Genomic DNA, 14,458 nt, shown 5'->3' with positions numbered 1-14,458 from the left:
ATTGCCCCAACTCTTATGGTTCCGCAAATGTCCCCTTATCGGAACATCCCCGGGGCCTTCAGCCACTCCCGGTGGTGGCCACTACTGCCAAAATGTCAAATTTTATGTCCAGTATCAAAATCCCTAAAGTTTGATACCCATATTGCCCCAACTCTTATGGTTCCGCAAATGTCCCCTTATCGGAACATCCCCGGAGCCTTCGGCCACTCCCGGTGGTGGCCACTACTGCCAAAATGTCAAATTTTATGTCCAGTATCAAAATCCCTAAAGTTTGATACCCATATTGCCCCAACTCTTATGGTTCCGCAAATGTCCCCTTATCGGAACATCCCCGGAGCCTTCGGCCACTCCCGGTGGTGGCCACTACTGCCAAAATGTCAAATTTCATGTCCAGTATCAAAAACCATAAAGTTTGATACCCATATTGCCCCAACTCTTACGGTCCGGCAAATGTCCCCTTATCGGAACATCCGCGGGGCCTCCGGCCACTCCGGATTGTGGCCACTACTGCCGAAATGTCAAATTTCATGTTCAGTATCAAATACCATAAAGTTTGATACCCATATTGCCCCAACTCTTATGGTTCCGCAAATGTCCCCCCATCGGAACATACGCGGGGCCTCCGGCCACTCCAGGTGGTGGCCAGTTCCAATGATCGACTCCCGCGACTGGCATGTCTTAGCTGGTCCTTGCCTCCAAGCCATCTGCTCCCGGACCTCCAGGCCGTCTGCTACCGGGCCACCAGGCCATCTGCTTCTGATGTGTCCTCGTCGACGTCCAGCAATAGAATGAATTTTTGGGACCGACCGAGCCGAGTTTTGTTGGCTCGTCGACGATCCGAAAATTATGAGGTGGAGTGGGGGAGATTTTAGATACATCAATCTCACGTCTCTCGATTGACTGATTGGGAAACGTTCGTTCATCCAGCCAGCGTGCACCAAAAAGAGGGGAAATTTGCCGAGAGGGGAATTCGTCACGTAACGTTTTCGCTTCGCGAAAATTTTGGATTGACACCACGTATAGAAACCTTAGGACAAAGTTCTTTGTCAAAATTTGCAATTTTTTTTCCGTGTACCTATTTTTTTTTCTCAAAAGTCCTCAACAATACCTATAACTTTGCCGAAGACACCAAATTGATCAGAAAATTCACTCAAAAGTTACAGCTGTTTGAATATTTACATACCATTTTTGTATGGACAGCAGCCAAAATTGTATGGAGACTTGTATGGGTGAACCAATGACGCAAAATAGCTTATTTGGTCATAGGGAAGGTCCCCACAAAGTTTGAGTCAAATAAAAAAAATACAAAAAATAAAAATGGTCGGAATCGGCCGATTTCGTAGAGAGTTGCTCACCAGTCAATTGAAAAATACTATACAGTTTTTCAGTTCAAATCTTCAACCAGAAATTATTTCAACTTCTAAGAATTTTGAGTTTTTGTTTGTTAAGTTTACTATTATTATAATTATTTCTAAATCTTACTGCTTGAATGATTCCAGGAAGGGTTACAATTTTGCTTCATGATATCTCTTTTGGGGTTCCAAATTTCAAGATGAAATCTCAAGACATTTGTACGAAATTAGCTGATTTCATATTTATTTTCAAAGACAGTTTTACACGATGATCATATTTTAATAGTAGTTTATGCAACAAGTTGCAAAAAGATGTTTTTTTCAGCACGAGTCGTACATTTATCCAACGAGGTTCACCGAGTTAGATAAATACGAAGAGTGCTGAAAAAATCAAGTTTTGCAACGAGTTCCATACAACATTTTTTGCAATTTCAAAAAACACACACTAAGTGAAATTTTATGCCAAATTTTCATATATTTTGTCAATAAATCGTTTAAATCAGAAAAATGTTGAAAAGTGTTGCTATTCGATTCTGTTATTTTTGGTACAGAAAAGTAGGCTATTTCGTCGTTCAAGAATGACAGGAAAAGTAAATAGTTTCACGACGGAATTGCAAAAAAGTAATTTTAATGTTAAGTAAAATCTAACCAGACCAAAAAGAAAAATGAAGTTTAGAGAAAAAAGTTCAGTGTCACGTTCAAAATTGATGAAGAATTGTATTTCCGGGTTTTTTAAATTTTCCGCGAAATTGGTGTTTTGAAATTATGATCCTTGTAATAATTGAAAGTTTTAAAAATGGTTAATCCTGCCAATGTCTATAATTTAAAAGAAATAATGTAATTAATTACAAGAAAATTTTTTGTTTTTTTTTATCGTTTGTTTGTTTCATGAAAACAAACTCGGACTTGTAAAATACATGTTGTTACACTGTTATAATTAACCGTTGCAACTATATAAAAACACTAAAAACGTGACCTACCAGTGGTAGGCTACCACCATTTCTCAAGATTTTTAACAGTAAGACCAACTGATATCAATTTTAAAACTACCAATTTTTTAGCATTATTCAATAATTTTCCAAATTTACTAAGGAACAAAAACACTAACAGCTTGAAACTGATTTTAACTCTAATAAGTATAACTCCAATAATGCAATCCTTTTTCCGTTTTGAACTCATTTTCATTGAGAAAAACATGACACTTTGAGAGTATTTAAGTAGTCTTATTTACCAATTTTGAAAACATTATTTACTTAATTTTCAAAACATTAATGTCACTTCATGAGGTACTTTGAACACCCCTTCACCAAACTAAATATGGTTCCATACCATATCGTTTGTATTTAAATCGTATTTTTAATTTAGCTAAAAAAAATCAAGAATTCATCTATGCCACCACAGCTGAGCAGTTCTCTACGAAACCGATCTTTTTTTTATTTTAATTTTTGTTTTTTTTTTATAAATCTCACTGAAACATTGTATGGTGCTTTCGGTATGCTCAAAGAAGCCATTTTGCATCATTAGTTTGTCCATATAATTTTCCATACAAATTTGGCAGCAGTCCAAACCAAAATGATGCTTGAAAATTCAAAAATCTGTATCTTTTGAAGGAATTTTTTGATCGATTTGGTGTCTTCGGCAAAGTTGTAGGTATGGATAAGAACTACACTGAAAAAAATTATACACGGTAAAAAAATGGGTGATTTTTAATTTAACTTTTTGTCACTAAAACTTGATTTGCAAAAAACACTTTTTTGATAAAACATATCAAAAAAGTGTTCATCAAATGCCAACATTTAAGAAATTTCAAGGTTGTGCTCTTTGACCGAGTTATGATTTTTTGAATCAATACCCAATACAATATTGGTCCAAAAAATTTTCAACATTATTTTACGATGTACGAATTTGCAATAAAGTTCACCGTTTTCAAGTTAAAGCCATTTTTAGGTAACTTTTTGAAAATAGTCGCAGTTTTTCATTTTTTTTAATTGGTGCACATGTTTGCTCACTTTTGGAAAAAAAATGTTTTTGAAATGCTGAGAACTTTGTTGCTACGACCCTTATTTGCTGAGATATTGCCATTTTTTGATAATCATTATTGTATGGACAGCTGTCAAATTTATATGGAAAATTATATGGACAAACTAATAATGCAAAATGGCTCCTTTGGACATACCGAAGGCACCAAAAAAGTTTCAGCCGGATTAAAAAATACAAAAAATTATTGCGCCTTGCAGAAATTCCTAGAGTTTTGTGTCAATTGTGCTAGGCCTAGATTTTTTCATCACACTGCTTTGCAGGACTGAGAAATGTCAACTTTGCGCACTGTGCACCTCAGTAGAGTGCTGCGGATTAATTTTCATCACAGTTGGCAAACTGATTTTTCATCACACCATGAAAACAACACAAGTGTAATGCATCAACTTCTGACAACAATATAGTCACTAAGCTGTGGTAGCCGAGGCAGTTAAGTCATTGAGATGGTTTGTTAAAGGTTCCTGGCTCGATTCTCGTATCTGGAACTTTTGAATTTTTTTGACGGGTTATTTTTTTAATGAGCTATAGAGGTAACGCTAGAGGGCATAATTCTCTCGGCCATTATTCTAACGGTTCGAGGCCATGATTTTGTCAGACGATTGTCTGTTAATTAAAATTAAATGAAGGTCGATTAAAATCATGGGGAATTAGCTGTAAGTTCAATAATATTCTGAATAAAAAAACAATACATTGTGGACGAAAGAAATCGGTATATTTTCAGTTTAATCAGTCTAATCCTAAGCATTGTCGTTATTATCCTATTGGTATTTACTAAAACCAAAAAGAATACACATTTTGGGAAGTATTTATTAGTCAACAGTAATATTCAAAAATGACATTGGTAGATCGGACGAGCTCCAGGGTAAGGATATCCTACAATCACCGAACGCCCTCTTCAACGGTGGAACTCAGACCATCCACCCATCTCGCGTTGATCTTCATCGTCATAAAAGGACCCCTCTCGGCAGCACCGGATCAGCGGATGTTGGGAAAGACAATTCAACAAGAAGCGAAGACGTCTGTCCCCAATGCAGACAGCAACGCCCTCTGGTTGCCCATGGTCCATCCGGCAAGAAGACCAAGTACCGTCATACCGGCACCGGCATTTTTCTAGTCGGAACAAGCCGTGATAACTGTCTCCCTTGAATCACCAGTTCTGGGACTACCCAATCGAAGTCACTTTCTCTACACTGGACACTTCATTGGTTTCTGAACTTTGGAAAACTAAATAAACAAACAGCCTACCTTGGCAACGGGTATTTTCGTCATCACGGTGAAGAAAAAGTACTGTGATGAAAAGATACTGTGATGAAAATAATTGCGCAAGACTCTAGTAAAGTGCAAAATGCGCAATAAATAACAAAAAAATACCGATTTCGTAGGGAACTGCTCAGCTACAAAAAACCATAAGCATAAAAATGTAAAAAAAAATGATTAAAAGTTAATAACCATTTTTTCATCGCTATTTTAATTAATTTTACACCGAAAATAAATTAAAATTGCTCAAATTGCTCTGCGCTATGTTGCATTGAAGTTTCAAATGACGTTCTTTCATATTATTGTGTATAATAGAGAAAAAATCTTCATGTCGACGCCGTCGTGCTAATTTGTCGCACCCGCCTTGATTAAACAATAACGAGAGCACGCAATGTAAACAATAACAAACCCCTTTTTTCGCCGTTGATCATTCTGTGCATCGTCCTGTTTGGTTTATTTTGGTTGCTGGAGTCCCGAGTTATTACTGAAAATGTTTACGGTAGTCGAGCTCGTCCCTGTGTCAAACGCGTTCTGACCTGAAATTCCTTTGGCCAATTGTCGCACTTGCACCAATTTTCAGGTTGTGTCAAAATGCACAAAGTTTTTTCGGTTTTTATTAAACATCTCAGGATTGAAATCGAATTTTGGGGATCTGTGAAGGTCAAAAGGTTGGCGAGGCATTGTGAGCTGAACAAAATGGCGTTCTTAACTCAATTTGGCCCAATCGACATAAGACAAGTTGGCACGACAGCGACGATGTGTTATAGCATGCTTCAAACTTCATATTGTATTATCCATGGCATGTTAAAACCAAAGCTTATTATGCTGGAGATTTTCTATCAATAATCTGCATTTTATCAAACATTTTAATAAACAATATCGATCAATATTCAAATTATTAAGGTAGAGTAAATTAAATTTTGGGGAAAATGATGAAAATAGAGATAATTTCGTAGAGAAATGTCGATCAAGTGTGAATTGTTATTGTTTTTTTTCTAGAAATTTCAAGACAAGCTCACCCCCTGTACAGCAAATTTATCCAAACTCCAATATACAATATATGGGTCTCGTGGCGCAGGGGTAGCGGCTTCGGCTGCCGATCCCGATGATGCTATGAGACGCGGGTTCGATTCCCGCCTTATCCACTGAGCTTCTATCGGATGGTGAAGTAAAACGTCGGTCCCGGTTTCTCCTGTCTCGTCAGAGGCGCTGGAGCAGAAATCCCACGTTAGAGGAAGGCCATGCCCCGGGGGGCGTAGCGCCAATAGTTTCGTTTCGTTTTTTTTTTCTACAATATATTCCAGCACACTTCCACAAGCCCCAAACAACCATGAGTGATTACACGTCCAACTTCCTCGTCGAAACTCACTCCCCCCACTACTGACCATACCAACACTACTCCCGAATCGAGAAGGTGTCCTTCAGGAAAAAGTTTATCCCCCGGCAAACTCCCTTCACTCACCCGAACTTGGTCCTGCTCGCCGGCGTACTCGATGCTCTGAAAGATGGTCCACGTGTAGCGCCGGCGGATTTCGATCCGGGCCAGGAACCGCCGATACCAGCGCTGGATCAGGATGGCCGCCTTCATCGCTGTTGGGCAGAAGTCGAGAGGAGGGAAAAGTTTGATTAGTTTGAATAATGAATTTCGCAGTGAAGCACCATGCGGCCCCTCCGAACGACATTCCGTCAGTTTATTCTTCCTCGATTAGTGAAAGAATTTGAGGAAAAGAAGTTTCAAACTTCCGTGGAATGATGGTAGTAAGCCCAAACTGCTTTTTTGGTAAGCGTCCGTAAAATTCTGGCAAACTTGGTCCATTTGGTTGGTGAAATCCAAATGAGAAAGTTCGAGGAAAGCTGGCGAAAAATTAAGGCAACAGAAATGTACATGGACAAGTTTCGCTTAGCATGTAGATGGAACTCGTGAGAAAAGTTTCGGTGAGAACTTTCCGGGCTGCATAATTAATAATTCATAGTCCACTGAAATTATGGACATTTTCCCTTGAAGCGGAAATAATCATGCAGTAATTAGCATTTCGATTGTGACATTTAAGGCTGCCACGCTGATGAGCAATTATATTCAGAAATGTTGTCATTAGTTCTTGCTAGAAAAATAATCAAAGAGGAAACAACAAAAGCAATTCCAAACACTAAGTTAAACTCAAATTCCAGGAAAATTATTGCAACATTTTTTTCAATCAAATTGACACAATAAAATTAAAGTGCCTTCGGACACGACAACTTCATGTCGAATTGAATTTATTCAGTGGCGATAAATATCTAACTAGGCAGCATCATGATTAGCGCCACAAATTAAACCAACTCACGCCAATTAGGAACGGTGAATTCAATTAGTACTAATGTGATAGCGTAACAGTATTTCACGTGCGCCAGTAATTAGGGTCGGTTTGATGTTTGAACAGATTTACGAAATAAATGGATTGGATTTTATTTACAAATTCTCAGAATAGCCTGTATTTTTAGTCGAATTCTTAAAAGACTTTATTGATACTACCACTATTTGCTGAGAAATTGCCATGCGAAGGTTTAAAAACAGGAAATTTGATGTTTTCTAAGTATCACCCACCATTTTCTAATGTCGATATCTCAGCAACTAATGGTCCGATTTTCAATGTTTAAATATGAAACATTCATGAAATTTTCCGATCTTTCCGAAAACAATATTTTCATTTTTTTTTTAAATCAAAATTTTTGGCCCTTTTGATTTTTTAGTCTCAATTTTTTAAATTGAATTTGTTTTCGAAAAGATTGAAAAACTTCACGAATGTTTCATATTTTCACATTGTAAATCGGACGGTTAGTTGCTGAGATATCGACGTTAGAAAATGGGGGGTTGTTTGGGTGAGACTTAGAAAACATCATTTTTCCTGTTTTTTAATCTTTGTATGGCAATATCTTAGCAACTAAGGGTCGTACCAATAAAGTAAAAATAAGAAAAATATAGAGAATTTTCTCAGCTTATCAAACATATTTTTTTCCAAAAGTGGGCAAACATGTGAACTAATTTAAAAAAATGAAAAACTTCGATTATTTTCAAAAAAGTTACCTAAAAATGGCTTTAAATTGAAATCGGTACACTTTATCAAAATTTCACTGAGGTACTTTTTTATTGCAAATTTGATTTTTCTCAAAAAATGAAGGTTAAATTTTTTTTGCGATTCAAAAATTCATAACTCGATCAAAGGTTTTTTGCCCATTCTGGAAATTTCTGAAAAGTTGGCATTTGGCAATAAAAAAAAATAAAAATATCATTTTTTGCAAATCAAGAAATAATGGCAAAAATTGAAATAAAAAATCACAAAAAAAAATTACCGCGTACCATTTTTTTCAGTGTAGCCTACAACTTTGCCCAAGACACACACCAAATCGATCAAAAAATTCCTTCAAAAGATACGGACATCATTTTTGTATGGGCAGTTGCCAAATTTCTATGAAAATTTCTATGGACAAACTAATGATGCAAAATGGCTTCTGTGAGCATACCGAAAGCATAACAAATTTAAAAAAAAATCGAATGACCAAAATCTCAGAGAATTGCTCTATTATGTTAAATTGTCTTGAAAAAAAGTGACATTTCAACTTTTCTATAATTTCTTTAATAAATATCAGAACAGTTTCCTAATAATATGATTCAATAAGACAACTATTTTCTTGGATAAAGCCAGCCTCTGTAAGAAACAAAAATAGGAAAATGAGGTTTCCTGGGTGTAACTAAATAACGTCAATTATTCAAATGTCGATATCTCAGTAAATCGATGTTAAGTGTAAAAATTTTAAACATAATCCAAGCCTTACTTTTCAATAGGGTCTCGTGGCGCAGGGGTAGCGGCTTCGGCTGCCGATCCCGATGATGCTATGAGACGCGGGTTCGATTCCCGCCTTATCCACTGAGCTTCTATCGGATGGTGAAGTAAAACGTCGGTCCCGGTTTCTCCTGTCTCGTCAGAGGCGCTGGAGCAGAAATCCCACGTTAGAGGAAGGCCATGCCCCGGGGGGCGTAGTGCCAATAGTTTCGTTTTTAGTTTCGTTTAACTATTTGAATTTGATCTTTGAAAAGTTAGGCATTTTGAATTTGCGACAATTTCCCACAAAATGGATACGTAAGTATATTAAACTTCTGTACTTAGAAAGAGGGCTTCTAATCACACTTTTTAGAAATAAAAAATGTTATCATTCGAAAAAAATCGTAATTATTTATTTTAGGAGATGTCTGATTCTGATACTAGAAAAATGTATTTTAAACGATAATTTTAGGAAAATATCGAAGATATGGTCGAATAAAAATTTAAATAAAAACATTAAAAAAATATTAAATAATTTAATTTTCTTTAATTTTGTTTCATCTACAAATTATCAATGATTAAAAGTATTTAAATTTTTATTTTTAGAATAGTTTTCCTATGTTATCTTTTCATTACTACATTATTGATCCAATTCAAATAAAAAAAAACTTTTAAATTATATATCTTTCATTACGAACTTCAAGCCAAAATTCTCAAATGTCCAAAATTAATGTGTTCAGCTCGTTTTAAAATTTTAGGTAGAGGTGTCACTGTCATGAATGTTGTAATGCATATTGATGGATGGAATACCCTCGTGAGTTTTAGGATAAGTTTTCTAGAATTTTGAAAAAAAAACATTTTTTAAGATATAAAATTAAGTTGGCGTCATCCATAAAGTACGTCACGCTCTAGGGGGGGGAGGGGGGGAGGGGGGGAGGTGGCGCAAGCGTCACAAAGTGTGACAAGGGGAGAGGGGGGTCCGTGAGACCGTGACGTCACGCTAGAATATTTCCTGAATACTGAAAATTCAGTCAAAGAATAAATCTAAAAAAAGTTTTTTTTAGATAAAATTTACTCATAAATCAAACACGACACAAGGCTTTAAGAAACTGAGTTTCCGTTGATAGATTTAATATGCTAAAGTAATTAGTTTTCAAAAAAAAAACTGTTGATGGTGATTTCTATCACTACAACATTCAACAAAAAAAAAATCTAAACACAACCTGTAAACTTTCTCGATTGAACTCCGAATTAATAAAAAATCCTATTTATAGATCATGTAATAATTATTCAAAAATCAATATGAAGGGGGGAGGGGGTTCAACAGAATGTGACGTACTTTTCGAAGGGGGTTGGAGCCAGCGTGACAAAGTGTGACTTAGGGGGGAGGGGGGGTTAATGTTGGCCGATTTTAGCGTGACATACTTTATGGATGACGCGGTTCTAAATCAAAAAGTTTTTTTTTGCAAAAAAAACTGATAAATTGCACCTTTTTTGAGTTAAAGTAAAATCTAACACAATTACAAATACGAAAAAAATACAATGAATAGTAGATTTTCAAAATTAAAAAGAATTGCTGACAGGCGCACGGCGTGGCTGGAGTTAAATGTCATACACCGATATACCCCATCGGAGATTTCTACGTAGGAAGTTGTGTTTTACCAGCCTGAATCAGAATCTGTACAAATAAAAATATTCTATCGGTGAAAATTGCGTTTTTCAAAATCATAAAGGTTTTGATTTTTGGTATGGGTTTTAACTGACCTGGTCTAATAGGTGGATCGATCTATAAAAACGTAGACAACAATTTTTTATTCAAACTTCGCTTGACCTTGAACCTCTGGGATGTCACTCAAAAATCAGCCTAAATATGGCTGTATTAAAATTGGAATATCTATTGACAAATAAAACGGATTTACAAAGTTCAAGAAGTGTTTTAACGGTAAGATATTTCTACAAAAATCTGGTAAAACAAATATTTTTAAAGATCAATCCTTATAGGTCAGTACCAAAATTCAAAAACCTTAAAATTTTTAAAAACGCAAAAGAAAAGTTTAAAATTTAAAAATGATGTTAGTTTTAAATTGAATACAAAAAAAAATATTAAAAAAAACTCACGATTTGTAATATTATTCACCAGCAATATTAAGCATAATATTTGAGTAAAACTTATCAAAAATATCTACAATCAACAGAAAAAGCACATGCTCCAAAACACTGCAAGCAAATCATTATTCCACTTCAGTTGCAATGTTTCCCTTTTTTCTCTCTCTTAAGGATCGCACCGTTGTTCAAACAGAAAAACGCTCAGGTAGAAAGGTAGGAACAAAAAACAGCAAAGAGGAAACAACCATCCGGAAACGGATCCGATTTGGAAGGTTGTTCCACTTGATGCTTCTGGAGCCTTTCCATTTCCTGCCCGCCCCTTGTACAGAGTACCTTTTTGCATTACGTTGTTTTAGGTTTTTTTCTCCTCTGCATTTTTTACACCTTTTTTCCTCCCTTTAAACTGCTGATGGTGCCAAATGATTGAAAGTGTACAGCTATGTAAACAACACGAACAGCTTTGCCAGGATATGCAACCCGGAAGCCCCTAGTGATTTAGCCCGGAGCGGTTTGTTTATGGCGGCAAAAAGGGAATAACTTAATTTAATGTGGCAATTATTTTGGTTCAAATCACAAAAGAAAACATTCCGAAGCAAAATAGCGCAATGGTATAATTTTTCCGCACCCACTCTCCGATCTCTCCCTCCAAAAAGACCAATAAAAAGTGAGAATTCCCACGCGAATCACGTTTCTGCTTCCAGTTCCCAACCCCTCAGCATTACGGACCATTTCCCGGAAAATTAGAAAATTAAAGCGGAACATTTTCATGCCAACTTTGGCTGGCTTGGTGCGGTGCGGTGGTGGTGGAAGCGCACGCCAAAAAGATAAAAGACTTTCTCTCTCCTGGGAGGCGAAGTTCGAGACACCCAGCTGTCGATGTGGAAAACCGCGATTTTCCCAGGTGTGCATGGAGCGATTGCATAACATTAAACAGTTTAAAATAATTTTGTTGGATTGTTTACTTTACATTTTTTTTTTGTAATTCGATGCATAATTTTATTCGCATGTTTTAAAATTTAATTCAAATGAAAACTTGAAAAATGTTTCGTTTTCGTTTTCGTTTTACGGAGCAAGGTGGGGGACGCGGCCTCAAGTCAGTCCAAGTCCGGTTTCTTGTGGAAAAAAGGGTAGTGGCCGAACTAGTATTGCATACCAAATGAACACCACCGGAAGATATAGGGGATCGGGAGAGGGGAGGTGAAAGAAAATTAGTGTTGATGTGAGTAGTAAGAACTTGGATGATTTGAACAGTTACGGTAATCTAAGTTTAACACTGAATAAAGAAAATCTGAAAATGTGATTCAAAGTAAGAAGGCCCGGAATAAATTAAATTATTAGTTAATTAAATAAGAAAATGTAACTAATCGGAGATCTATACAAAAGAAACCTATGATGTATTCCAAATTTAAAGGAAATAAAAAATACTAGAGAAAAAAAGATGAAAACTAACTGCCGACCTGTCACGTCCGTCAATAGTCTTGTCGTACATTACAACTAGAAATAGATATGCCAATGAAATGTTACACTTCGTTCAAATCAACTAATCATTTAAGTCCAATTATTCATCCACGGAAAACTATCTAACTTTAATCAACAACCTAAACTAAACTGTCTGAAAGTAAATTTAATCTCAAATCCCCGAATGTTTTATTATAACGCCAAATAAGGTAAAGGATCTTGTTTTTAAACCAGTCTTGCCGCTTCCAAAAACCAATAAACATAAATGAACAGTTCATAAGTTGAACACTAGTAATTAAGACGACTATTTCATGCCATTCATTTCATTAGGGCATAGAGCATTGCAAACAAGAGTGCATCTCTATTATACCTTATGTAAACTGTCATTTGAGTGAAGGAGACACACTCCTGTTCACAAAACCCATGCGCCCTTTTGAAATGTTAGGCTCCATTTGATCGTCAAGGCTCCAGTAGACCCTCGATTCGCAACAAGGGGTCGTGCATAAACCACGTGGTCTCCTTAGGGGGGGGGAGGGGGTCCGAAATCCGACCGAAAAAAACCATGAAAAGCCATGGGGGGGAGGGGGGGGGGTCGACGGCTGACCACGTGGCCTTTAAAAAAAATCTTTTCTTAAAAAAAACAAAAAAATACGCGCTTTAAATTTATTTATATGCTTTCATTTTTTGTTACACTTCAAAACCATATAATTATTGTGTTTAAAATATTACTTATATTTCAATGTCATAACATTTTCCAATTCAATATTGAATTATATATTTCAGCAGATTCATATCAATACTTTGAGCCTGTAATTGAATGTACACTTTTTAATACTCATGTAACTACGTTTTGCAAAAGTTTAAAAGCTGTTAAAAAATAAAGTGACAGTATCCAAAGTTAATATACCCTAAATAAAGCGTACCAAAATGCAAACACAATTTCATTTTTTTGTTGATGGTATCAAGTAGCTAAAAATGTGCTTGCAAATTTGCATTGAAAGTAGATGTAGTCTTCGATAGTTCTATTTTGGAACAACTTAAAAAATAAATATTGCTGACAATTTTATAAGATTTTCGTAACAAGGCAAAAAGCTAAATATGTATTATAAATGAAGTGTCTAAAAATGATTCTCTGCGAAATTTTTTTTCAAAATCTCAGATCTTAGCTAACTACCGTAGCTGGTCCTATAAGTGATCGAAGAATCTTAATCGAAAGATTTCCTTTTGACACTTAAAACAAACTCAAGATATCTTGTATCTCCTCTCTCATGCAATATTTTTTAAGTACAAAGAAACTAAAAACCCCAATTTCAGGATTATCGCGCAAAATTTCAGTTTCACTACCTCATTTGCAAGAGAAACGTCTAACATTAAAAAATAACCAGTAACGAAAAAACGAACGATACATACTTTAAGATTCACCAAAAAATTTGATGAACATTTTGGTCTAAAATATATTCCTTATTTCGTAGGTTACACAATTCGGATTGTTATATTACATAACATTACATAAAATACACGATTACTATCCATCGTCAAAGTTGTAGGTATTTTTTTAGTTTTTTTTTTATGTTAATAGGGACCATCTCTTGAGCCAAAGAGAAACATGGGCAAACATTTTAGATTTTTAGAGAAAAAAAACGAGCTTCAAGCAAACATTGTTTTTGTTTCTCAATTAATTTAAAGATTAAAAAAAATAGGGGCCCTTTCCTGAAAATATTAGTTTTTCTTTAAGCTGAGAAAATATAATATACCCTCAACTTCATATTTGAGATAAAACCACTCAAATATAAAGACAAATTAAAATAATTTAAGTTTAAAAGAGTCACTTAATTTTCAAATGCCGATATCAATTTGTGAAATAAATTTCAATTCAATGCCGTCAAGATAAATAAAATTTATTTAAAATGATGGAACGGTACTTTCAACTCGCTGGTTCTCGGGCATAACTCAACCAACCGGGACATTTTTTTTGAGTGAATTATAAGGATGTCTAGATGATCCTTAAACTTTGCAGAACTCGATATGATCAAATCTGTAATTTATGCGATCAAAAACGTCGATCCAACTTTTGTTTGCTCTAGTAAAAAAAATCGCCTGAAAATCCGCGGAGACAAGCCCGAAAACCTGTGAGTTGAAGTTACCGTTCCAACGTTTCAGGGAGGCTTTGGCATCCGTGTATATTGGACATGCGTTGGGTGTCCCAGTGTTAATAATTTAAAAGATATTGAAAAGATTGAAAAATTAACTTATTTAATATTTTTTTGTATTTATTTTGAGGTAATATCTCCAACCAAAAGTTGGATCAAAAATCTTAAATCGTAGATAATTGCCTATTTAAACAACTGAAAAAATGTAAAATAAATTCCAAATTTCAGTTCAATCTTTTTAAAAATTTATCAAAACACGTAGTCGATAGCAAAATCAATTTAAAGTAAGAGTAAGACT

At 35.4% G+C, this 14,458-nt stretch overlaps 1 protein-coding gene across 5 annotated transcripts in view; it reads right to left on the bottom strand.

The window, feature by feature from the left end:
- The window catches only part of LOC120429180 (serine/threonine-protein phosphatase rdgC), a 137,104-nt gene that overhangs the window by 48,059 nt on the left and 74,587 nt on the right, over positions 1-14,458 (bottom strand). For all 5 annotated transcript variants that reach the window (XM_039594400.2, XM_039594396.2, XM_039594413.2 and 2 more), the window contains one exon: positions 6,109-6,236. In XM_039594400.2, the coding sequence (XP_039450334.1) occupies positions 6,109-6,236 (128 nt within the window). The remainder of the gene's footprint in view (positions 1-6,108; positions 6,237-14,458) is intronic.

The sequence above is a fragment of the Culex pipiens genome, chromosome 2 (genome assembly GCF_016801865.2).
Source record: "Culex pipiens pallens isolate TS chromosome 2, TS_CPP_V2, whole genome shotgun sequence".
Classification (NCBI taxonomy): Eukaryota; Metazoa; Arthropoda; class Insecta; order Diptera; family Culicidae; genus Culex; species Culex pipiens.
This window is presented reverse-complemented; position numbering and strand designations above follow the sequence as displayed.